The 25,681-nt window shown below is 28.9% G+C and overlaps 3 protein-coding genes across 6 annotated transcripts; 2 read left to right on the top strand and 1 right to left on the bottom strand.

The window, feature by feature from the left end:
* Positions 1-1,681: 1,681 nt before the first annotated feature.
* On the bottom strand, positions 1,682-5,483 carry LOC107634673 (GDSL esterase/lipase At5g45960-like). The gene is made up of 5 exons (XM_016338100.3): positions 5,110-5,483; positions 4,889-5,019; positions 4,400-4,633; positions 2,673-2,952; positions 1,682-1,979 (listed from the first exon to the last, which is right to left on the bottom strand). The coding sequence occupies exons 1-5, from the start codon at positions 5,396-5,398 to the stop codon at positions 1,786-1,788; spliced, it is 1,128 nt and encodes a 375-aa protein (XP_016193586.1). The 5' UTR covers positions 5,399-5,483; the 3' UTR covers positions 1,682-1,785.
* A 2,447-nt stretch (positions 5,484-7,930) lies between these two features.
* Positions 7,931-12,143, top strand: LOC107631182 (rac-like GTP-binding protein RAC13). 4 transcript variants are annotated; one of them, XM_088508750.1, is made up of 9 exons: positions 7,931-8,305; positions 9,061-9,171; positions 10,266-10,462; positions 10,573-10,660; positions 11,134-11,243; positions 11,331-11,394; positions 11,559-11,623; positions 11,725-11,790; positions 11,858-12,143. In XM_088508750.1, exons 3-9 carry the CDS (start codon positions 10,364-10,366, stop codon positions 11,954-11,956), a joined length of 591 nt encoding a protein of 196 aa, XP_088364876.1. In that variant the 5' UTR covers positions 7,931-8,305; positions 9,061-9,171; positions 10,266-10,363; the 3' UTR covers positions 11,957-12,143. The 4 variants fall into 4 exon arrangements, with proteins under 4 accessions (XP_088364876.1, XP_016190024.1, XP_088364875.1 ...); XM_016334538.3 differs by having other exon boundaries at positions 9,061-9,239; XM_088508749.1 differs by having other exon boundaries at positions 7,938-8,305; positions 9,061-9,239; positions 10,413-10,462.
* An 8,772-nt stretch (positions 12,144-20,915) lies between these two features.
* On the top strand, positions 20,916-23,706 carry LOC107633725 (WUSCHEL-related homeobox 9). The gene is made up of 6 exons (XM_088509573.1): positions 20,916-21,109; positions 21,620-21,662; positions 21,817-21,961; positions 22,026-22,841; positions 22,972-23,191; positions 23,433-23,706. Coding segments are annotated over exons 3-6 (1,164 nt in total). The 5' UTR covers positions 20,916-21,109; positions 21,620-21,662; positions 21,817-21,834; the 3' UTR covers positions 23,434-23,706.
* Positions 23,707-25,681: the final 1,975 nt, after the last annotated feature.

The raw sequence follows: 25,681 nt of genomic DNA, 5'->3' as shown, positions 1-25,681 counted from the left end.
TACAAGGACAATACTCTGTTTTTTGTTACACATGATATAGGACAGCAACACCGTACCATTTACATTTGAATTTGCATTATATATACCAAAAACATCACCAGTTACACTCGAATACACATGATATACACCCAAATACCAGCCACATACACCTCTATTATTTTTTGGATTTACATGACATTATATGAGTTCAAAATGATATTCAAGTCAACCAAACATGCATAAAATGACACTAGAAGTACAAGGACAATACTCTGTTTCTTGTTACACATGGTATAGGACAACAACATCAGTTACACTCGAATTTGAATGATATATACCCAAAACATCACCAGTTACACTCGAATACGCATGATATACACCCAAAACATCACTAATTACACTCGAATATGCATGATATACACCCAAATACCAGCAACATACATAATATTTAATAACAACAGCACCTATTACAGTCGAATTTATTTGAAATACAGTCAAAAGTTTCTATTCATACAAACTCAATTTGAAACATGCAAACATGCAAAAAACACATTAAAATATACATTAAACTATTCGCAAAAGAGTACATAAACCAGTTATCATCGATTTGAATAGTTTGACGATAACAGTAACATTTATTTTCAACCAAGAACACATAATGAATACACTTAATAAATAGAAACACGACGATATAGTGTTTCACGTTCGAAATGAGAAATAGAAAAGTGAAAAACCTGGAAGATTAGTGACACAGTACTTTGAATAATCTTTTGGTGCTTTTTGATGGAGATTTTGAAGTTTTCTTATTAATTTCCTTGAGTGTTGGCGACGATTTTGATAGTTTCTTCAAAATTTTCGAACGTGGTTTGAATCTTGACAGTTGTGGTTTTGATCGAGGAAGAAGAAGAAGCGTCTTTCATAATGGTGAGTGGACGCGCTATGGAAACCTTTGAGTAGCGTGCGTGTTAACACGCTCGTATGCGTGAGCGTCCTTTCTGTTGGGTTTGGCTCAACTTGTATGACTTGTAAGCCAAAAAGACTTGTATGTATAGCAGTATGTTTGTATTATGTTTTTTTTTTTAATTTTACTATATATATATATATATATATATATATATATATATATATATATATATATATATATATATATATATATATAGTGATAAATATTAGAATTAACGAAATATTCTATTAAATAAAATGAATATATGCTTAACATTTAATTGAATATTTTGTTTTGTTTAGCGAAATATTCTATTCATTCCAACCTTTTAAATGGTAAGAATTTAATTACAAAATTTAATAGAGTATAAGAATTTAATTGAAAAAAATATATAAAAATTTAATTAAAAATTCAATAAAATTATAAGAATCGATAAAGTAATTAAATCTTATTTATATTAATAATATATAATTTTATATACGCACATAATTTTTATATATAATTATAAAAGATTATATAAATTATAATTGATAGATAAATAATATATATGATTTGAAAAAAATTATTTCACGTGATAAATGTATATTGAATATAGATACAATTTCAATCATACAATAATAGAAGTTAAAGGGTAATTTATTTTTCAATTTTTAATAAATACGGAAACAATTGCCTAACTTATCACTTATGCCATATACAAGAGCTAGTTTATAATAATAATGTTACAGATTGAAATAAAATAAACATAATACCATAAACTTCATATATACCAAAATATTGAGGGATGGGAGGGTGATGAGAAATTTAATTTACAATCTACAATATACAAATAGAGTAAATGGCAACGGAAATAATCATATTTTCTAGGCGTTTACAAGTATATCAATGACGTGGCGTGAAGCGAGGTACATATTGTAGTATGCCTTTTCCGTAGGGTGTATTGAATCCCAGAATACATATTTTGATGCATCAGAGCACAAATGTGAAGCTCTGTTACACAAAAACGCTGCTTCAATGTAACCACTTCCACAACAACCACTATCTACCTCATCAAATCCTACCAAATTAATCTAATCAAGGTTAGACTCATCATCAGGTAAGTTATAAATATATATAATTTTACTATTTTAATGCCTAATATTTTGATTAATTTTTAGTTTTGTCGCTAATATTTAAAAGGCGAATTCTATTATGAATATGTTAATTATATAAGTGTTGGTAAAATTAAATTTATATTTTTTTTATATTTTGGTAATATCTTTTTTGTTTAATTATTTTGTTGATTTTTATAATCTCACTTAATTTTTAATTAAATTTTTATATTTTTTAATTAAGTCTCTATACTATTTATTATTTTGTTAGGTTACTTTTATGATAAAAACGTTAAAATTAATAGAATAGTTCTCCAAAATACACGCAGTTAAAGATTTAATTAAATTTTTAATTATGAATACCTTCAATTTATAAAAAAATATTTACTTAACTCTAATATTTTTATATTAGAAATGACCAAATTATAAAATTAAAAGTAGTATGGAGATCCAATTTTAAAAAAATTATAGAGACCTGATTATAAATTGAATAAAACTATAAAAATTAATAAAATAATTATATCTTCTTTTTTTAATAACATTTTTTTTAAAATATCATAACCACTATATTATAAATATCCAAAAATAATCCTATTTAAAATATTCTCTGTATCAAAATATTTAAAATCTAGAAATCAAGCAGATGATTCGACGCTTACCGCCATTATTATCATCAAGGCCGTGAATCATGTTGGACAAGGGTTCATATATGTCAACGTAGTAGATCTTAGCACCGGTAGACATAGAGGAATTCAATTGCATGAAGTTCAATTGGTTTTGAAGGATGAGATTATGATTTCTTGCAACAGAAGAAAACATGTCGACACAACCACGTTCAAGTAAGGCATTGTTGGAATTGAAGGTGATCATGATTGGCAAGCATCCCATTGGAGGTAGTCCAACCACACCTAACTTTCTAGCACCTTCCCTCAACAATTCCTGAATAATGAAGCCAAATACTTAATAACACTAATGAGGAGTGCTAGAAACCAGTAATTTTTGTGATTTGTAGTTATTAATTAATTATTATTAATATTTTTAATAGTGTAAAATTATATTTAATGGTATAAAATTATTCTTTTTTTTTTTTTTGCTAATTAAGTGTTAGCCAAATTTAATAAAAATGCTAACCTCTTAGACTTTTTCTTAATGTCAAATGTAAAATATGTGCACAAAGGCAGGAGCGGAGCTAAACATATAGAAAGGGGGTAATGGCCCCCCAAATTTTTAATTTTGTTAAAAAAAAAAGGAATAATAAACATAGTCCCTCTTTTTTTTTTTTTCCAGCCATTCTCCTTTTTTTTGGTACACTTTTTCGGTCATCCTTTCATTCATAAAAAAATTAGTCTATTTTTATATAACATTAACAAAGTATAATAGTTTTAGGTTTAGTCTAATAATTTATTTTATTTAAAAAATAAAATATAATTTTTTTTCTCAATATCTTCATTCACTCAAATTTCTCACTTTTACTTTGCAGCAGGTAATAATTTTAGTAAATTATTAAACACCGTCTCCCTAAATAGTTAGTCTAGCTTCACCCCTGCACAAAGGCATTTAAACTAATAATATTTTATAAATAGGACTATTATAATTTATTATTTTTAATGAATAATATTTAAAAATATTAATTAAATGGACTAAAAACGTTGAATTGATGATTAAAAATTCTGACTAATATAAATTAAAATTGTTGATGTTTGAGATTTTTTCTTTTATAATTATTCATTCATGACTTTTGTTAAAAATAATAACATCAATCAGTTTAGAAGGTAAAAGATTGTGTTGTAATTTTCTCACCAAAAAGATCATGTTGTAACTGCAATAATTTGTCCATAAAAAGATATATACATTAAAAAGTAAGGTAAGTTTAAGTTTGTTATTGATTAAAGAAAACACAAATAAAAAAAAAGAGTATATATATATAGTAGATTATTCAATCCATTATTTTTACAAAATAATCAAATTATCCTCACTCCTAGCTTCATCTTATTTCCTTGTGTATGTTGACGGTTTTTTATTGCTATGAATTAATTATAAAAGTTAATTAAATTATTAATATCTTCCTAACCTGTCATAATTCTAAATATTTATATTTCATCTTTTTATACATTATTTATCATCTATCTATTAATATACATGCCAAAGTAGGTTACGTTGAATGAGATAATTTTGTTAATTTCCAAGCTGCCTGTCACGGCCTTGGACACTAAAATTTACCGTAACATGCTGCTACCTACTATATTCACATATATAACATGTCTTGAGTTTTCATTAGTATATGGAAATTAAACACTTTATAACACAATTTAAAAGGGGAAATAGTATACTATTATTAAATAGTAACCCTGTAATTATATTAGAAAGCAAAACTTGGTAACCAAACCTGTATGAAATCTTGTACATGTTGAAGTAAAAAGTGGTGGTATGCTATGAGGGAGTAGGTCTTTCTTCGTATTGGCAATGTAAAATAATTAATAACAAAGTCATTTGTCCCTGCACTTATAAAAAATATAGCGTTCTTCATATGATCTTCTGTTTTCTGTTTACCAAGAATCTTCTCCAACCTATTTTTGTATTCTTTGAAATGTTCCAACTGTTTTCGAATTGAAATTACATTCTGCAATTAATAGAGAGACCAATGTAAATTAAAAAAAAATTAACCAATCTATGTATATTTAATACTTCTATCCATCTATATCTAAACATAAAGAGGATTTAAGTAAGTAATTTTGTATAAAAATATTTTTAACCAAATTGACAAATTAAAGCTAGGCATGAAACATATATTTGAGGGAAAAAAAGGAAATTATAACCATTTCAGGGATGTGATAAATAAGATGTAGATAAAGAAAGAGAGTAGTGTTATAGATACACTGAGAGTTGGTGTAAGTGGGTCATAACCAGAACCAGCAGAGGCAAAGCTGACTCCTGTGATGAGTTCTTGATTTGTGAGATTTGGATCCAAATATGGTGGCAAAAACTCTTTAAGGCCTAAATACGAAACTGTGCATAATAATAATGTCATATCACTATAGCTAGTAAGAAATTAAATTTAATATGCACATACAGAATCAATCAAATTAAAGTTGTTACCAATAAAATCAGTGCCTAGCTTTCCATTGGTGAATCTTCCAGTGGGAACTTGATTTGCAAAATCTCTACCGTAGGGTTCAAAATTGCTCTTGAAAGCAGTCCTAATGTAGTTGTTGTTTCCCGGGTCTACTGTGGAGTCTCCAAACACATATAAAGCAGACACCTTATTACGGTTGTTTGAAGCTCCAATCATTGTAACCGTAAAGCATAACAAGCAATAAATCATGAAAATGAAATAATAATAATAAAATTGGTGCAAGGGACGATGTGCATCTGATGAGATTGCCATGATGAATACCCCGAAATTAAATCTTATAATAGGGAAATATTTTCATGCTCGTGAATTTCGTAGCATTTCTCTTTGGATGAACTAATTCCGGATATTATAGAGTGCAATAATATAAGATCGATTTTCATGACCGAAATATATATGGGGTATCTCACGCTTATTTCAAGCCTTCAAGGTGAAAATTTGGTAGCATTGGTTGGCAAGTTCAACAAACATTTCCAAAACCTTCGATAGATATAGCTTCTTAAGTCTTAACCACCTTTGTATATAGTCTTATACAATAATGTTTAGTTTGACAAGATATATTTGACAAAAATCGGTGACTCAAACAATTAACAAGTACGTAAAATGTATATACAAAATTATATAAATTTAATAAATTTCTAATTGTGAAAATTTTTTATATATTGATTTGTATTTTACCATGTTCAAACAAGTCTAACAGAGTAACAGACTCATTCATTTATTTTACAGGTCTAAAAATGATTTATTGACAAATTTTAAATTTTAAAATAGCTTGAATGTGTATTTATTTTGTGACTCATATTAGACCAAACCGAATACAAGTGGAGTATAAATGTTTGGGAAGAAATCTTAGAGGATGTTCTTCTACAAGATATACAAGCAATAATAATAATACTGAAGAAGAAGATTGTACTATGGTGGCAGGCCAATCTGAAAATTGAGGGAGGCGATGATGCGAAATCAAAGGAGAAGAAGATAGAAGTAATTAAGGCAAGACGAGATTAGAGATTCATCCCAGAAAGGTGCAAGACTGTGGCTTGGAACATTTGATACAGCTGAAGAAGCAGCTTTAGCTTATGACAAAGCCGCTTTCAGAGTTCGGGGTCCAAAGGCAGGGGAAGAATTTGGAGATGTTATGATGATGAATAATGAACAGCCTGCAACCAAGAAAATGGCAAGCTTGGAAAGCATGCCAGAATCCAGATACTCAGCTTGAAGGGTGCGTAGAACAAGACAAGACACTAAGAATAAGATAAGATAAAGATATAAAAATTAGTATTCTTATATTTTGTTTGTTGATAAATTCTAATAAAATTATAAAAGTCTAATTTATTCTATTTTTTTATATAAAAAATTTAGACACAATGTATCTACTTTTGTATTATCTGTCAAATATAATTTTCTATCTTTGTGTTCCTCTCTCAATGTCGTTCTTAAAAACAAACGCGCTGAACTTCTTGTGTTTTAAGGATTCAAAAATGGATATTTAAAAGACTTAATTTCTTTACGTCACTAAAATAGTTATATAAAGTGGTTGATTACACATAAAAATTATCTGAATATAGAATGAAGATTGAGGAAGAATGCTAAACGGTAATATTTATTATTTTTTACTTGTATTTAGTTATTAATATTTAAAAGTGTAGATTAAAAATATATTATTGAATTATAAGACTAAAAAATTAGATTAATAATTAAAAATAATAATAAAAAATAATAAATTATGCTAATCTTTGAATATTTTTTAAGATTGAATTGTATATGCTCTTCAATATTTATTAACATAATACTTTTTGTTTCCTTATTGAAAATCTGATTCAAAATTGACATTAATTAAATTATTTAATAATTTTTAATTATTATTTTTATACGAAAATAACTTTATATGACTATTTATCATATTAGTAGTTGCTAATATTTATTCATATGATCAGTACATTTTTTTTGTACAAGATATGATTAATTGAAAATTTTTATGTAAATTTAGAGTTATACTAAGTAAAAGTTTAATTTTAATGTATTTATAGTGTAAAATGTTTTACACAGTCGTGTAATTATATTCGTTTTTTTAGATGACCATTCATGTTATCAATATAAAAAATTGTTATTTTAACGGATGTGATGTTATATAATTGAATGCACGTATTAAGCCATTAAATTATAAAATTGAAAAGAAAATAGATTAATCTATGCTCTACTGGGCTCCTTTGGATACAGAGAGAACGGAAATCTCGATGTTAGGCCTGGCCCATTATGTCTCTTGGTGACCAAAATCTTTTTAGACTCCAAAAACATTAAAGAACCCTAATCACAGATCACACTTCCTTGGAATACGGGGTAATGCCTTCAATCTGACCAGAAAAGCTAAAAGTTCTTTTTGTAAGCAGAAAAGCTAAGAGTTCTTCTTTAAGGACTGAAAAATTCCCAAAGCTAAAACTTGCCCCATCAATTTCTTCCTCAAGCAGTCAAGCTTCCATGGTCAGTGGGACTCTCAACACATTTACCGGGATTTTAGCATGGTTCTGAAAACCGAACCGGACCGGCCGGTTCAACCGGAAAAACCGGGAACCGGTCACCTAACCGGTCCGGGTAACGTTAAAAACCGTTTGGCAAAAAACCGGTAAAAGAACCGGTCGAACCGGCGGTTAACCGGTGAACCGGGAGAACCGTCCGGTTTTTTTACGGTTTTTTGGTTTGAAATCAGAAAGGCTAAACGACGTCGTTTTGGCCTATTTAAAAAAAAAAAAGAGAAAACGGCAAAAGCAAAACGCGTAACCCTAAATCCCTAATAATCACAATCAGTTTCCAGTGATTTCCCCTTTCCAGTTTCCAGAAACCATTCTTCACCCACAGCAGTTCACCACCGAGCCACCACCCCGTCCTGCTTCTGGCCGAGCCCTAAATCCCCTAATCAGTTTCCAGAAATCACCAAGCTCCAGAAATCACCGAAGCACAGTTCACCACCAAGTCACACACAGCCATCAGCCCTCTTCGCAGTCGCATACCCACCAGCCCACCACCACCAATCGAGCAGCCACAGCAGCGACCACCGCAACCACCACCGTCGTTGCCGAGCTCGCCAACTCCTTGGTCGTCGCCGAGCTCGCCTCCTCCTTGGTCGTCGCCGACACCGCGTCCTCGCCGTTACTCGCCTCCTCCTTGGTAATACTCTGTTCTTGATCTATTTGCTGCCTTCTGATTTTGACTTATGAGCTCGCCTCCTTCTGATTTTATGTGCTTGATTTTATGATTTATTTGTCTGCGATTTTGATTTAGTTGCTGCCTTCTGATTTTGATTTTCTGTGCTTCGATTCTGTTCATGATTTTGTTTACTGGCTTCATTATTTGTTTGTTTGCTGGCTTCATGATTCTGAGGTTATTTGTTCATGAATTTGTTTGCTGCTTTATTTGTTCGATTTTGATTTTGATTTTTCATTTTTTGAGGTTATTTGTTTGTTTGGTGGCTTCATGAATTTATAGTGAAGTATGACAATATTTTGCTCTCTGCTGGTCCCTTTACTGTAATAAGATTGCAACATTTCCGTTTTGGATTGAAAAGGAATTTTATTAAAGAGAAGAGCAGATATCAATGAAATTAACAATTTGTTATAATGAATTCACAGCACAACTTACAGAAGTTGGAATTTTGGGCACTTTTTCAAATCTTCCAATTTTTTGTTGTTTAATTCAGTGTAGTTTTGGCCATCTAAATTAATGTTGCACACAGTTCTAATTCAATCCTGCTTCCTGCATTTAGTAAAGAATGGCCTTCATCTCTGGACTACCAATGAATTTGGTAGCTTCTTTTTTTTTTTTTTTTGGGAGTGTTTGTACATGTCAATGTAAGGTCTATTATAAGACTGAATATGATGGTATTTTAACACTTACTATTTTTTTTTTTTAAAAAATGCATGCAGGATAACGTCAGAGATATGGTTGATAATTTTCTTGAATTTGTTGTGAACAATCATCATGTCAACAGGGAGCGAGAACCAGTATCAATGTTACAGGCATTTCAAATATCTTTGGTCAGAACAGCCATTTCAAATATCTTTGCCTAATGTAGCTGATTTTTCAAATACAACTTCTTTTGATGGTACTTCTAATGATGGTGGCTTTGGATTACCTGTTTATGATGGAGATATTGAAACACTTAATAATAATTATGATTTTTGATGAGTTGCACCTTTGATTAGTTGAAAACTTGCTAGTAATTGTTTCTTTTGAATGTAGAACATTATGGGTTTGTCATTACGTGCATTTTTTTTTGTTTAGTTATAAACGTTGATGTTTGAAGTTGTTTGTGAACCTCTAATATTAAGTCATGGATAGTTTATTATGTGAAATTTTAAATTTTATTAAGTTAGAAATTATTGAATTTATATATTTAAAATTATTTTCAGGTTTTTTAATAATTTTATTTAATATTTTATTAAACCGGTTGAACCCCGGTTGAACCCCGGTTGAACCAATAAACCAGTGAACCAGTGACCTCACCGGTTTATTGACCGGTCCGGTTCTCGTAACCTTGGATTTTAGACATAAGATTTCTCCATTCCATGAACAAATTTTTTTTTTCCATTTTTGTTTTTTTTTGGGCTTCGGCCCGTCTAATCATTTATAGTGTATATATAAAAAAAAATCACCAAAACATTTATTTGGTGACTAATTTTAATATAAATGTAAATAGTGGATTGCAAAATTATTAATAATCCATGGTTGATATATTTTCCATGTTTTGTTCATAACCCAAGGCTCATATATTGATAAATATTTTTTAATTTTCTTTTAGAAGTATAATTAGAAACGAAGGCACCCCCAAATATGTAGGTGACAACAAACTTTTTTGACATTATTTGCATCATGACATGGATACAATAGTTTTGTTCTTTGATTTCATCATATTGCATTGGTTAATTAAGCAAAACCCCTTGCTTTATCATCATTCCTTCCCTCCCTTCTCCCACACTTAACCAACTAACACCAGCACTACCACCTACTTTTGTTATTACCCTCTCTTAGTCTTGTCCTTGCACTTCAAGAAAAAGAATATGCTTTACACTCCAATCATTATAAATTTCAACCAATTTGTTGAGCCACAACTAAAGTTGGTTTGTAACAGACTTTGCTCCTAGGTTGTTAACCTCCATATAATCCACCCCATTCCTTCCACGTTCTTTCATTGTTTCAAGTTCAATTTTCTCAGTTAATAAGGTTAGAATGAGTACAGCCAGATTTATCAAGTGTGTCACTGTTGGAGATGGTGCAGTTGGAAAGACATGCATGCTTATATCCTATACTAGCAATACCTTTCCCACCGTGAGTTTTTAATTATCATCTTAATTTTTCTAGTTATGCATTAGAAATGGAAGAATGTGAATCATGGTTATGCTAATATTGTTTTTCTTCCTTTGCTGATTATTTCATAGGATTATGTTCCAACAGTGTTTGACAACTTCAGTGCTAATGTGGTGGTGGATGGTAGTACTGTCAATGTTGGTTTATGGGATACTGCAGGTTTGAACAGATATATGTAATACTTTAACATTTAAATTTTGGAGAGCTTAATTTTTTTGAGACTAAACCTTCCATCTTAGTTACTATTTGGAAGAAAAAGACATATTAGTCCACTTTGTATTATACCAAATGATTAATTTGTCACATATATTCAAACAGTTGGAATTCAGTTTACTAAATACTAGGGTAAATTGACAAATAAAGGGACACACTATTTTTAAATTAGCCCCTATGATTAGGGTAAAGGGTCTAAATTTGAACTAATTTGTCTATGTTTGTTATCTTTTTAGAGAACTTTATTGATACTTTTTTTTAGAGATTAATCTGTCCGAAATGTAAATTATCAGGAATTTATTTGTTACTTTACTCTAAATACTAAGTATGATTTTGTCCTTCATGTTTTTGGTCATGAAGAAGAATCAAGATGGTGGGTTTGTTGTTTTTGTTAGCTTATGAGTTTGAGTGAATAACAGGACAGGAAGATTACAACAGGCTAAGGCCCTTAAGCTACAGAGGAGCTGATGTGTTTTTATTATGCTTTTCTTTAATCAGTAAAGCAAGTTATGAGAACATTTCCAAAAAGGTTTTTTTCTTTCCTCAAATCCTTATTATGCAATTTAGGTTTTGCTTTTTTAATCTGCAACTTTTTTAAGTCTTTTTTTCTATACAGTGGATACCTGAGCTGAGACATTATGCTCCAAATGTGCCTATTGTGCTGGTTGGAACAAAACTGGGTAAGATCAAAATTCCATCGAAATAGTATTAAAATCATAAGAGACAATCTTGTGCATATTCTCATTTCTCAATATTTATCATGTTAGTTACCACTTTCTCATTGTGCATTACTCTAATTCTGCTTCAATTAACTTTTGCCAATTTAACTCGTCTGCATACACAGATTTGAGGGAAGACAAGCAATTTTTCGTTGATCATCCTGGAGCTACAAGAATAACAACTGCTCAGGCATGTCCCAAACAATATATATATTAAATGGCTGCATTAAGAGCTTGAATTTTTCTGTGTGGATAATGGAATTGACAATGCTTGTGGTGTGCACTTTGCAGGGTGAAGAATTGAAGAAGATGATTGGTGCAATCACTTACATAGAGTGCAGTTCTAAAACACAGCAGGTAAATGTTACAACTTAATTGGATTTAAGGTAGCCATAATTCTCACCCTTTTTTCTTCATGTTGCAGAATGTGAAGATAGTTTTTGACTCTGCAATAAAAGTTGCACTGAGACCACAAAAACCAAAGAAAAAACCACGCAAGAGAAGGACTTGTTTTTTCTTCTAAGTAGTATTTCTTATTCAGTTGTTCTTATTGTATTTCTGAAATCATTAATATAACAGAATCGAAAACACTAAACTTTAGTGTTTTTTATTCTTTTACATTATTGCTGCGAAGAACATTAGGCTTCTTTTTAAGTCTGGAAAATGAAATTTAGTACTGCATTGTTGAATTAATTATTTTTTTTCTCCAATTTTCGTTTCTCTGTAATATTGCATAGGTCCAATATTTGGATTTTGAAAGTGGAGTATCCACTTTTGCAATTGATAGTTTTTTGTTTCTACTTTTTACTTTTTACCCTGTTTCTTTCAAATAAACATGTTAGATCATCATAATTATAATATAATATCTGAAATTTGTCCAATAACATATTTAAGTTAGGCCTTAAGTTGTTGCAGTTAAAATTATTTAGTTAAAATTATTTAGTTAACATGTTAGATGATATTTAAAATTATTTTATATAATATAATATCTATAATTTTTTTTTTTTACCAAAAATAGGAGATTTGAACCCACAACCTCTTAATTGAGTATGAAGAGACTATGCTATTTAAGCTATTACTCATTGGCATATAACATCTATAATTTTATATCTATAACATCTGTATATTACATCTAAAATTATATTATTTTAGCGATAATTAATGAATAATAAATAAGATAATTTTAAACTGTTTAAATGGATTTTTTATTTTGAATCAACCCTTATTAATCTAAATGTTACCTTTCTTAGTCAAATCAAAATTAAAAGAAGGATTAGCCTCCATCAATAGGTACTTTCTGACCCAATTTATGAGGCCTTTGAACTTAATCTTGGTAACTGAGTTGAAAATTCACATAGAGTATCCCAAAAAGCATAAAAAAAAAAGGGAGCTACTCAAATGAAGATGCAAAAAACATCTTTTTATGAAGATGTTTTGTATAAAAGTATGATTTATTGATTTGGCCACACTTCAAATAAAAACAACACTTTTATAACATATCAAAATCTAACCCTACAATCTATCATCTAAGGGTCAAAAAGAAAAATCATCACATGAAGACAATTATAACATCTTCATGGGAGTACCCACCAAAAAAAAATACTAAAGAAACAAACTGAATTAGTCACAATTCATGAATAAAAAATAAAAAAATATTAGAAGAATATTAGAATTTATTATTTTTAATTATCAACTCAATTATTTTTAATTTAGTAATTTAATAATATATTTTAGCCTATACTTTTAAATATTGATGGTTAATTGATGATAAAAAAATATAAATTCTAATAGCCATTTAATATACTTCATAAAAATATCTATAACCATATATTTTATAATTATATGTTAAATATAAATAAAAAATTATAAAACATTTAGAGGATTTATTTTGAAATAAATTAAAATAATTATTTATTTTCTAAAACAAATTAAAACATCTTTATATACATAAATATGAAGTTTTGAAGATATAAAGATGTTTTAATTTATTTCAAAAAAAAATTTGAAGTTTTGATTACACACTCAATATACTAACGGAAGTGTTAGGCTTGAGTGGAGAATTTGTTTGGGTCTACATAAAATTGTAATTATGCACCAATGACATTTTTTTTAAGCGTAAATAAAATGCACCAATAACATTTACTATAAGTTATGATGGGATATCAGATATGTTTATTAAGGCCCAATCCCACATTTTTCCCTTAGAATCCAAACCAAAGATTTTTTGCTTGAAACCAAAGTCTAGATTTGTACTACATGGAAGGACATCTCTTTGTCAACCGAATCTGGAAGGGAGTGGCCAGTACGAGTCATAAGTGATGAAATTGTTGCTGAGTGTGATGCTCATCCGCTTTATCAAGAAAACTTGGAAACAGTAAGAATAAAAACAAGAGTAATAATATTACATGGCAGATAAATATTATTATTTTTTATTAATATTTAATTAGTAATAATTTATATTTATATTTATAAGAATTTTATCTATAAAAATATATAATTTACACTTTTATTACTATAATTAACATATATAAATTAATATCGTTTGCACTTATATTTTTTATAATTTATAAAATAATAAAATTTAATTTATTTATTAAAAATAATTTAGTAATTATACTAGTCAAATAATGACAAAAAATACTAAAAATTATTAGCTCCCAAAATTTTTTCTAAAATTAATAATATCTTTTTATATATCTAAATTTTTAACTACTTTTTTTTATCAAAAGATAAAAAAATTTGAAGTCGCGATTTTTTAAATAAATATGGAAAGACTGTACTATTTGAATTATAACTCGTTAGCATGAAGTTTTAACTACTTAGCATAAATATAAATGATGGGATTCATTCTTTTCTCTCTGGTCTTTTAGACAAGCTAAGCACAAATTGTATAAGTACTATAGAATTTTTCAAAGACCAAAATAATTACTATTTAACTCTTATCTTTTGCTCTCCATATGCACTTTCTTTACACGGTTAATTTTATCAAAATAAAAAATAAAGGGAAATTAAAAAATGGCAAAAAAATATGTTATAATTTCTTTTTTTTTTTTTAACTTGTAAATAAAAGAATATTCACGGATATTTTCCTTCTTCTATTTCTTGTTTTTCTTCTTCAAATGCAATTTTGTATATTTTATTATTAAAAATAAAATAATTTATGCATATCTAATTAAATGCTTAATTACAAAAAGATAGCTCATAATAATAATATATTAAAATGTCTAATCTTAGAAAAGATTAACATCAATTTTTCCAACCTTAATTATTTTTCTAAATAATATAAAAATAAAATTGATGAGAAGATAGATAAGATGAACATGAGATGCGTATTAAATAAGAAAAGAATCTCCATAAACATAGAATTAATGAAAGAATCCCCCAACGCTCCCAACTCAATTTAATTGCTTAAAAGGGAGGGTGCAGGAACATGAACAAAAATCAGTGAAGGTGGTCGTGGATTGGATTGAATTAAGGGGTTATTAGTACATAGTGTTGGACAACAAAGACATACATACATGTTTCCATGAGGGATCTCTTTCAAGTCATGCATGATGAAAATAAATGGCTACACCACCAATGGGGTGGCACAACTTTCTGTCTCTTAACTCAAAATTTTCTGTGCCCAGAGGAAATGTAACATATATAATATTAGTATTAGTATAAACTATATATAAACACGGTTTTGGTTCCCCTCGCATGGCAGCAATGGCAACAACCCCATATATGTATGTAGTTGCGGTATACCATGTGCACCAAAATTAAAAGCATTCAATCTCAGCATGTTGAGTATTTACTGCATGCATGTTAGCATTTACTGATTCTTGTTAATTTCCGCAACTCTTGCTTCCTACCACGCACAGTCACACATACACTCATCTCATCATCTTTAATTTTCAGGATTAATTATTTCTAACTAGGTTAACTAACACATGTACTATAGCCTATAGGTTTCAAATGTATGGATCTTATAACAACGGTTTGTAGTTGTAGATTCAAGTTTGAAAAATGTTAGCCTGTATGTGACACTGAGATATGAATATTAACAGAAAATCGTATTTGATGGATGACATACAAAAAAATATTTCGTTTAAAAATATTAAATTAATATATTTTTTGTGTCCTTCTTGATATAGAGATATTGACAAAAAGATACTATTTATTTTTATTTTTTATTATTTTTATTAATTTTTTATAATTTTTTTATTATTTTTTTTCTCAAATTTTATTATAATTTTTTATAATTTATTTTAATTTATTACTAAATAAAATAGAAGAAACAACCTTAGAGACTAATATTTTAAAAGAGTTGGCTAATATTAGTTTAGATGTAAGGTAAAAATTTGAAAAAAATGTTAGCCATCTTTGATTTCTCTTTGTCTACAGTTATGGGGAGTTTCTTAATGTAAATATTTTTAAGTGTTTATATGTTGAGCATTTAATAAATTTAATATAGATTTTTCATGCTGAACTCATCGATCTAAATTTTTAAATATAATAAAATAAAAATATAGATGCTGCGTATACTATGCTAGTAAATATTTAATTTGATATCATTTTATCAAAAAGCCATTAGAAAAGCAAAGTAGAGAGACATAAAGGTTAAGCATTACTATGTTGTTCTTTTTATAGTTGTATAGTTAAAGTTAACATACACGAAGCTAAAATTTTGGTAGAAACTCAGGTGCAGTACGTTGATATCTGAGAGCTGTCAGATGATTTGATTGATTTAGCTAAATTTTCATCTAATAGCTCTTAGATATCAACTTCACGTGAAGTCGTTTCACCTAAAATTTTTACTAGATTTCCTTTACTTTGATATATATATAATACACTACTGTGTATCCTTGGTCATATATAGTTATAGTATATGGAATATATATTATTAGGAAAATGATATTGGCAGCAATTATATATAATACATAGTTGGTAATCATAATCATATATATAAATAAAAAAAAAAGTCTTGTCTATTTTATAGATATATCCAAAGAGAAGTATGAAAAGTAGTTTAATTTTGTATAGTATTGGTAAATTGTTTTTAGAAATTGTGAGCAATGATATAGAAAGTTGTATGTGTTTGTGTTTATTATGTAATGGGATGGGATGTGAATGTAAGAGTGGGAGACTATAATCATGGTTCTCCCAACCAATAGTAAACTATATACAGAAACCCTACTTTTAACGCAGCTCTATCTCCCATCACTCGGAGTCATCACAATGACTTGACAGAGAAAAAAGAAGGGGCTACAAGGAGAGTGGTCCATGCAATTGAGACACTACTTGCTCCATTTTCCCTCTCATTTTTGGTGCAGACAAAATGGTCGGAACAGAAAAAAGAAAAACATGATTAGAAAGGGAAAATAGCAATAAATATTAAGGTGGTGGTGGGTAGCCAGAGGATCAAGCCCCTGTCAGCTACTACCACACACTTACAACTTCTTCAAATCCAATTACACATTCATTTTTATTAACAAAATAAATTGTTATTGTTAATGCACGTTTTGCATTTTCACATGCTTCTATAGATAATTTAATTGATTTGACTAAATTTTCATCTAACAGCTTTCAACTATCAACTTCACATGAAGTCGACTGCACCTGAGTTTTCATCTTATCAGAGCTCGTTCTTACTTATTATTAGTTGTCCATGCATCATGGTCCCCTTTTGAAACACATACAGTATGTCGTCAGAATGTATTAACAAGTATTTGTCTTCGGGTACTGTGTACTCTTCATGTGTTTAATTAATATAATGATCATATATATAAGCTAATTCATGTGTCGTAATTAATCTTAATGATTTAAGGGAAATGTTAAGCGGATAATTGGCAAGTACAGAGAGAAAAGTTGAACATTTCTTTTCCAAATTGAAAGTTGGATGATTATTAGTAAGAAGACAAAAAGAAACAGTTAATGTGTATGGCGGATTCCTTGTTTTGTTATTGACGTGTTTGGGTGCCACATTTTGCATATAGAGTATAGGGCCTCAATTACCTAGCAAACCTAGCTAGCTGTATATATATATATATTTATATATTTATATTTATGTATGTATCTTCCAAACAACACATTATATTGTGTGGTCATTCTCTGAAGCACTGACAGCTGAATCACAACGTTGGATCATAAATTCTTCTTTTCCATGAAATAAAGACAATACCTTCCATGGCTGATTAACCATTCATCCTCTCCTCCTCCTCCTCCTCCTCATATTCAAAGTGGATATCATCACGTCATATTATTCACTGAATCTCTTATAAAGACAAAATAAAAGAATTCTCAGTACTTTGGTGTAATAATATAATCAAACGTCTTAGTCAGCTATGAAACATCCTAACTTTTTTAATTGATTGATGATATAGCTACACAAGTCTATGTAACTTTCTTAACTTTTTGCTCAGGTGATTTTAGTTATATACTTTTATTTCTTTTAGTTATATCCTTGCCAAAATTCTAATTTGATCATTTTTTGTTTAAAAATGGATACGTTATGAAGTGAAAATGTTGATAATTCAAATTCTAATTTGATTAACTCTTCATTTTTACAAAGAACTTTAATAACTATAGAACACTACAACTCTTCAAACAGATTATTATTAGACCCCAAATATAATATATGCAAATCATATTCACCAACAATATCACAAAGCTCCTTAACAATATTTCAGTTAACTCTCTTCTATTCCATGATTATGTTTTCTTATGCATATTTGTGTTGTTTTGTTGTTATTTATTTACTTATTTATTTTGACTCTTCCAGATTTATAAGTTTATCTTATATGTGAATTATTAAAAAATGTTGCAATTAAATTAGAATATTATTGTCTATTTATAAATGTTGCATAATTATTTTCTTTAATTTATTTTTATTTAGTATTTCTTAATAATTTTAGTATAGTTGGTCCGTCCCTCTTGTTAATTAGGGTCTAATATATGGTGGTTCTTATCACAATTTTTTCCTTAGATGTAAATGTAACAATGAATCTAAACATTTTAGTTGACCGGTTAAAAATCAATACATAAATACAGTTCACACACGGTAAAAAAAATTTAACTCATCTATTAGATTTTATAATTTTATATGATTATAATGAGTTTGAAAATTAATTATTTTATTAAAGTGACCATACACAATTTAATACTTATATAATATGAATTTTCAGTGTAAATATATGAAAATTAAATTCTATGTATTTATGATATAAATTTAACATAATTACATATATAAATATATAATCTAAAACATGTAAAATAAACCTCAAATGATTTTATTAATATATAAAAATAATAATTAACTCAATATGACGAAAAAGTGAAATTAATTATCTTTTATTATTTCTATATTATAAAAATATTAAATAATCATTTTAATACTACTTATACAAAACCAACAAGAATATATTATTTGGAGCCACTTAAATAAAGATGTCAAAAATGTATTTTTTAAAGATATTTTTTAAAAATTAAAGTTTAACACATATAATTAATTAAACTGTGTTATTTTTATTAAAATTAGACCGGATAAATCAGTTTAACAAAAAAATAATAAATTAAATTTTGAATCAGTATAAATTAATATTTTTTTTTATAAAAAATGACTACAATATTCTTATTATAAAAAATAATTAAAATACCCCAATTATATATATATATATATATATATATATATTAATTTTAAAAATTCTAAATCCTAACTTTACGACGACGAAGAAGAAAAGGGCTGGAATTTAGAATTCTCAAAATTAATATATATAATAAGAGTATTTTAGTCATTTTCTATAATAGGGGTATTGTAGTAATTTTTTTATAAAAAATAATATTAATTTAGACCGATTCAAAATTTAATTTACCATTTTTTGGTCAAATTAATTTGTCTGGCCTAATTTTGACAAAAATAACATAATTAAATCGATTATATATGTTAAATTTTAATTATTAAAAAACATCTTAAAAAATGTTTTAAGCATCTTTATAGGAGTGGCTTCCATATTATTTATTTCCTTTTATGTAATATTTAAAATAATTTTTTGCTGTTAAATCCATAACTTAGGTTAGTTAGGTCTCTTAGTATTTTATTTGAATTTAGGATAGTGAGCTCCTATTCTTTTAACCTTTAATTAAAAAAAATAAAAAGATCAAATATAAAATCATTTATTTTTTATTAAAACTAAATAGTTAAAAGACAAAATAAACCACTTAAAGAAACTTACCTAGGAAATTGCAAAATTTAATATGGGAGTACCTATTCCATATTAACATTAGGTTCAAATAATTAAAATAATAGAAGAATCTATGTATACCCTTATTTATACAAAAGTAAAACATCTCTATTATGCATGTAAATTTAAATTAGCGCAAAACATATATTTGTATTCTTCACTTATGGTACTCCAAACTACTTTAAAAAAATTAGTATATCAAAGATCATGTTAGTATTGATTGTTATATTATGAAATGGTTTAATTATTCTTTGGTCTCTATAATTTCGCAAAATTTTCAATTAGGTCCCTATACTTTTTTTTAATTGAGTCACTACACCAAATTTTTTTTTTTAATTAAGTCCCTCTTAGTAGTAATTGACTTAATTGTCTAGGGACTCAACTAAAAAAAAAACTTGTACAGGTACTCAAATAAAAAGAAAAAAAAGTATAAGGACTCAATTGAAAAAAAAAATTGGTGCAGGGACCTAATTAAAAGGAAAAAAAGTATAGAGACCTAATTAAAAATTTCACAAAACTATAGTAACCAACATAGTAATTAAACCTTATGAAATAATTATTAAATGATAATATATTGGCTTACTAATAGAACTAGAAGTTCTTCTCTACTTATTCCTTCTAATACAAATGAAATTTCTCTTCAACCTAAGTTAGAAAGGGTACTTAGAAAAGAAAATATTAACTTTTCCACTAAATTTAAACTTAGTCTCTTAAACAGTTAAACTAGAATTTTAGTTCACCATGTACTATATATTCTAACTTTTTCATCCTAAAATTTAAGAGAATTTTTAAGTGAAATTTTTATAAGTAATAACCATATCTACATCCTTATCTGATTAAGGTAACAATTGATGACTAATAATACTGATATTAATGGGCAGTAAAATAAACTTATGTGGACATAATTCATATTAATAGTCCACTATCTCCAAATAAAAGGCAGTTCATTTTTCAAAAAACCATATAAGTTCCAACTTTTCTTCTTCCATTAAAAGTGTGGCTGGATATATGGATGCATGAATTTGAGTCAAAAAGAGTAGTAATATTAGTCCATAATATTAGTGGCTTATGTAATGGGGATAATAAATAAGGTTCCCTCGAGTCAATCCAAAAAGTTTTGGCCTTCTCTCTATACTTGTTGCCCAAAATAAATCTACAGGAAAAGTTGCAATTACTAACCCACCACCGCTTTTCCAATCAAACGCTTCTCCTTGACCCTTTTTCTTCCTTTGAAACCCCCTCCCTATTTATTCTTGCAACAACCCTTTCCCATTAGAATAATCCCATCCCATCACATAAATTATTAGTAGTGTTATTCTTAGTGTTACTTTTCCTTTCCTCCTTTCATTCCATAAATACCACCACCACATACACTTGTAAAAGAAAGAGATTTTAGAGACATGATGATCAGAACTCATCCATCACTCTGCTGCTCCCTCTGCTGAAAGCCCTAGGTAACATTAAGACCCTTTTCTGTCATCTTTATTTTGCAGCTCTCAGATTCTGAATTAACTACTCCCTACTCTTTCACTTCAGTTCCCCTGTACCTTTCATTCTAGAGTACCTCCACTCCAAACAATATTACTATTAATGCAAAAAAGTAGATATATAACCGCCCAGGGTTTATTTCTTTTGTTTTTTATTTAATTTCGTTAGTAATTAATTATCAATATTTAAAAATATAAATTAAAAACATAATAAATTCTTATGAACCTCTTGCATTTCTTTTTAATTTATTGATAGTTCATTTTCCATTCTTTCTCGTACTAAAATCTAATATATGGGTACTGCCTATGATGAATCATCGTTAATTATTCTACTTTCTACATGCATGATCATGCTATACTAATTTATAAGATGTTTTCGTATATATATGTGTGTGTGTGTGTCGTTTTATGTGCCTGACTGAAAAATACATATAATAATATAAATATAAGACTAATATATTTTATTATAATTGGCAGACTCATCACAAACATCAGAGACTATATAGAAAAGAAGCGAAAGGTATGTATGTTAATTCTATTATATTGGCCCAGCCATCTACCTAGTATTGATCTGATTCAGTTGAGTATATATATGTAGTCCAATTACCAAAAGCATGATGAAGAAAAGAGTGAATTTAATTAATTTGTAAGGTATATATATGTGTATATTGCAGGGCCTTGAAATTTTGGTGATGGCATCCTCGAACAGACATTGGCCAAGCATGTTTAAATCGAAGCCTTGCAACCAGTTTCAGCATGACATGGTCTCAACTACTAATGCATCTTGCCACAGATCAGCCCCTTATAATCCTATTTCAGGTAATAATTTAAAAACCAATTAAGTAGTTAAAATGAATTACTAGTTAATAATATTTGTATATAGGATTAGGATGTGATGAGAAGAGTCCAGAACCGAAGCCAAGATGGAACCCAAAACCAGAACAAATCCGGATTCTGGAGGCGATATTCAATTCTGGAATGGTGAATCCTCCAAGGGATGAGATAAGGAAGATAAGGATGCAGTTACAGGAGTACGGTCAAGTGGGTGACGCCAACGTCTTCTACTGGTTCCAGAACCGCAAATCAAGGAGCAAGCACAAGCTTCGCCACCTCACTAATAATAATAATAGGAATAACAACACTCCATCACCGTCACCGCCGCCGCAGCCACAATTCATCTCAGCCACTACCAACTCATCCTCCTCCTCTTCCTCTGACAAATCATCTCCAAAGTTCGTTCCCGCTTTCACCGATGTGGTGATGCTGCTGCCTAATTCTCCAACAGCCTCTGTGAACCAGAACTACTTTCATCACAACGAAACCAATAATAACAACACTATCAATCATCTTTTGGTTCCTCCACCACTACCGATCGAACCATTCTTCCCTGTGTTCCATAATAGTAGTGGCGTGGTTGCAACTACTGAGATCTCTAATAGTGTGATGAATAATCATCAACCTCCTCATCTTGTTTATCAAGAAAACGTTGATCCTTGCACTGATCTGCTCCTTAGCGAAATCATGAGCCATGGAGGAGTAGAACCGTCCTCTAAGAGATACCATGAACAAGACAAGGCAGCGGCCACCGTCAAGATTAGGCAGCCACAACAATACATCAGCTTCTGTCCGGTTTCAACTCCTCCTCCTTCCTTCACTAACACAACCGCTACACCTATTACTGTTCCATCCCCATTTCAAGGTAACAAATAAATTTATCAAAGAATGAATTGGTGTAGATGGACGTGTGCATGGCTTAGGGTAGCTAGCTAGGTTTAATTTGTATGCGTTTTATGTGCACATGAGACTTGATTCGGTGTGGTGTGTGTCAGGTGCAGGTGGTGGTTGTGGTAGTGGTGATGCGTCAGCGGCGAAATGTACGGTGTACATAAATGACATGGCATGCGAAGTCGATGTGGGTCCCTTTAACGTGCGTCACGCTTTTGGTGATGAGGCGGTGCTTATCGATTCCTCCGGCCACACCGTTCTCACCGATGACTGGGGCGTCACCCTCCACCCTCTCCAGCATGGCTTCTCTTACTATCTCATCTGGTTTCTTTCCTTCTTTCTCTCGCCACCATAAATTATTTTCATTTCAATAAAATAAAAATTCAATTACAGTTAATTTTATGTGAAGATAATAATCTAAATCGTTGAATAATAATTTAACTAAAAATTTTAAATAAAATTTACTTTACCTGAATTTTTACCTTTCAATTATATTATTTTTCTTAATAATATTTATCCCTTTCTTATTACTTGTACTTATTGTGTTATTAAATTAATTTTGCAGATTTAGGGAAAGATGGAAACGGGATTTGGATATATGCTGTTGTGTGTCATGAATTGTGTTTACCGTTCTTTTCGTTTATTCTGAATGTCTCCCTATATCTAAGCTAATTATTGCTGTTAGGGTTAGGAATAGGGTTCGTTCCTGAAACTGACAATGAAAGTCTCTACTTAAGTTCAAAATCATGAATATTATTATATTATATTATATACTATTATGTATTTTCCGTCTATTTTCTTTTGACTCAGTTTAATGTCAAGTTATATATATTGGCATCATCATCATATTGCTCTTATTGGAATCACCTGCAAGAAATAAATAATAATGATCCAAAAACTAAGTTAAGTACATGTGTGCATTAAATACTAAAATAAATGTGGATGGAGTTATTGAGGATTTGAAGTGCCAGTTTAGGTGAGATCATAACGCTCTCATTTTATGCCAGCTTTTGGGATTCATTTGTTTATATTTGAAGTTAACATTAATTGCCGAAAATAAAAAAAGTTTTCCATTCATAATTCATCATGTTTCTTTTGCTGCCACGATAGTTCTACTGCATACTGATGTTACCTTTCTGAGATAGATAAGGAGAGTTTATAAAGGGTAATGATGATATAGGAAGATTTTAATTTTTAAGTGTACCAGATATTCGATATTCTAATAATTTTAATTATAAAAAATATATATAAAATATATTAATTAAAATCACCGGATAAGATTAATGAAATATTAATATTTTGGATATATTTAAAATCTTTTCAATAATATATCTGTGGTTTTGGCTTAGAAGGTAATGATATTTAATTTTAAAAAAGTTTAAATTTTGGTTAAAATAAATAAATTTTTTATTCATATATTTCTCCTTTTTTACATTTTAAAAATTTGTTTAGATATCATTGAAAGAACATTAATTTAAACTTTTAACATATATGTGATGAGAAAAAGTATGTGAAAAGAAATAATAGAGAAATATGTGATAGATGAGAAATGTTTATTCCTTTCACAAAAACAAAATATTTGATAACTTAATTTTGTTAGGGAGCTATATATTTGGAAGATTTTCTACTGATAACTTTTTACTCTAGAATCTTTGTTTATATATATAATTGAAGCTATTTATTTTAAAGATAATAGATTAATAGATGGCATATAGATCGCTCTTTTGCTATTTAAAATGGCATCTGGTTTGTAGGGAGCAGAAAAGTCTGGCCTGAAAGGGTATGGTACTAATATTATTAATTTTTACAAAAATTGGAACTTTTTGTCTTCAATTTGGAGTGTGCTACATATATACTTACATACATGAGAAAGATTATTAGAGAGAACAACACCCAGCACAGTTGCGAATTTGGATTGCGTTATGTTACTTGTGGTTTCATAAGAACAGTGCTTATGATATCATCATCTATGCATATATTTCAAAGTTTCAATTGATGCATAAATACATATGATATGATATGATTTGACTAGGCGATGAGATGGACTTGTTAATGCCATGTCACACTCATCATCATCACTTATACCAAAACATATCGATTTTCATGTATATGCATGAACCATCACGTATGCTATAATGATGCCCACAAACTTGAATCATCATAACCAGTTAACCACCCACCACTTCTTTTATTCTCTTCCAACTAGCTATCTAGAACCTATAGCTTGATTTACGCACTTTTGATAAGCTAATTTTATATATCCATAGAGAAATGTTTAGGGTATTAATATATTTTTTAGTGAAAAATAAAAAAAAATAGTTAGTATTTATTTCATGTATATAAATATATATGATGCCAATGTTTTGTGAAGAGGATCGGAAGATATGTAATTATATGGTTTGCTCACCACTCATCAAATTAAAAATGAAGAAAGTTTAAGCTTAGTATTTTTATTAAAATTTGGTCAGTATTTAATTAATAAAAAAATGAATAATCTCATATTATTGGATAAAATCTCATAACATTAAAAATAATAATGATAACTAATTAATAATTATAAATCACAAAATTTAGCGTGTCTAACACTTCTCTTAAAAATGGGCGTCATACACTCATACTTAGTTTCCAACGTAAGGGAGTAGCAGTACTGTGGTGCTCGTGAGAAAATGTTAGAATTAGATAGGATGCTTTTTGGCTATTGAAGGTTGTAATAAGGAGATGGGAATTATAGAATATATTACTTCAAATTCTAATGAGGGAAAATGATATTATCATTCATAGTTTTTGATAACTTTACTTCATATATGATTGTAC

This window comes from Arachis ipaensis, chromosome B3 (assembly GCF_059453495.1).
Source record: "Arachis ipaensis isolate K30076 ecotype BB chromosome B3, ASM5945349v1, whole genome shotgun sequence".
Taxonomy (NCBI): Eukaryota; Viridiplantae; Streptophyta; class Magnoliopsida; order Fabales; family Fabaceae; genus Arachis; species Arachis ipaensis.
This window is presented reverse-complemented; position numbering and strand designations above follow the sequence as displayed.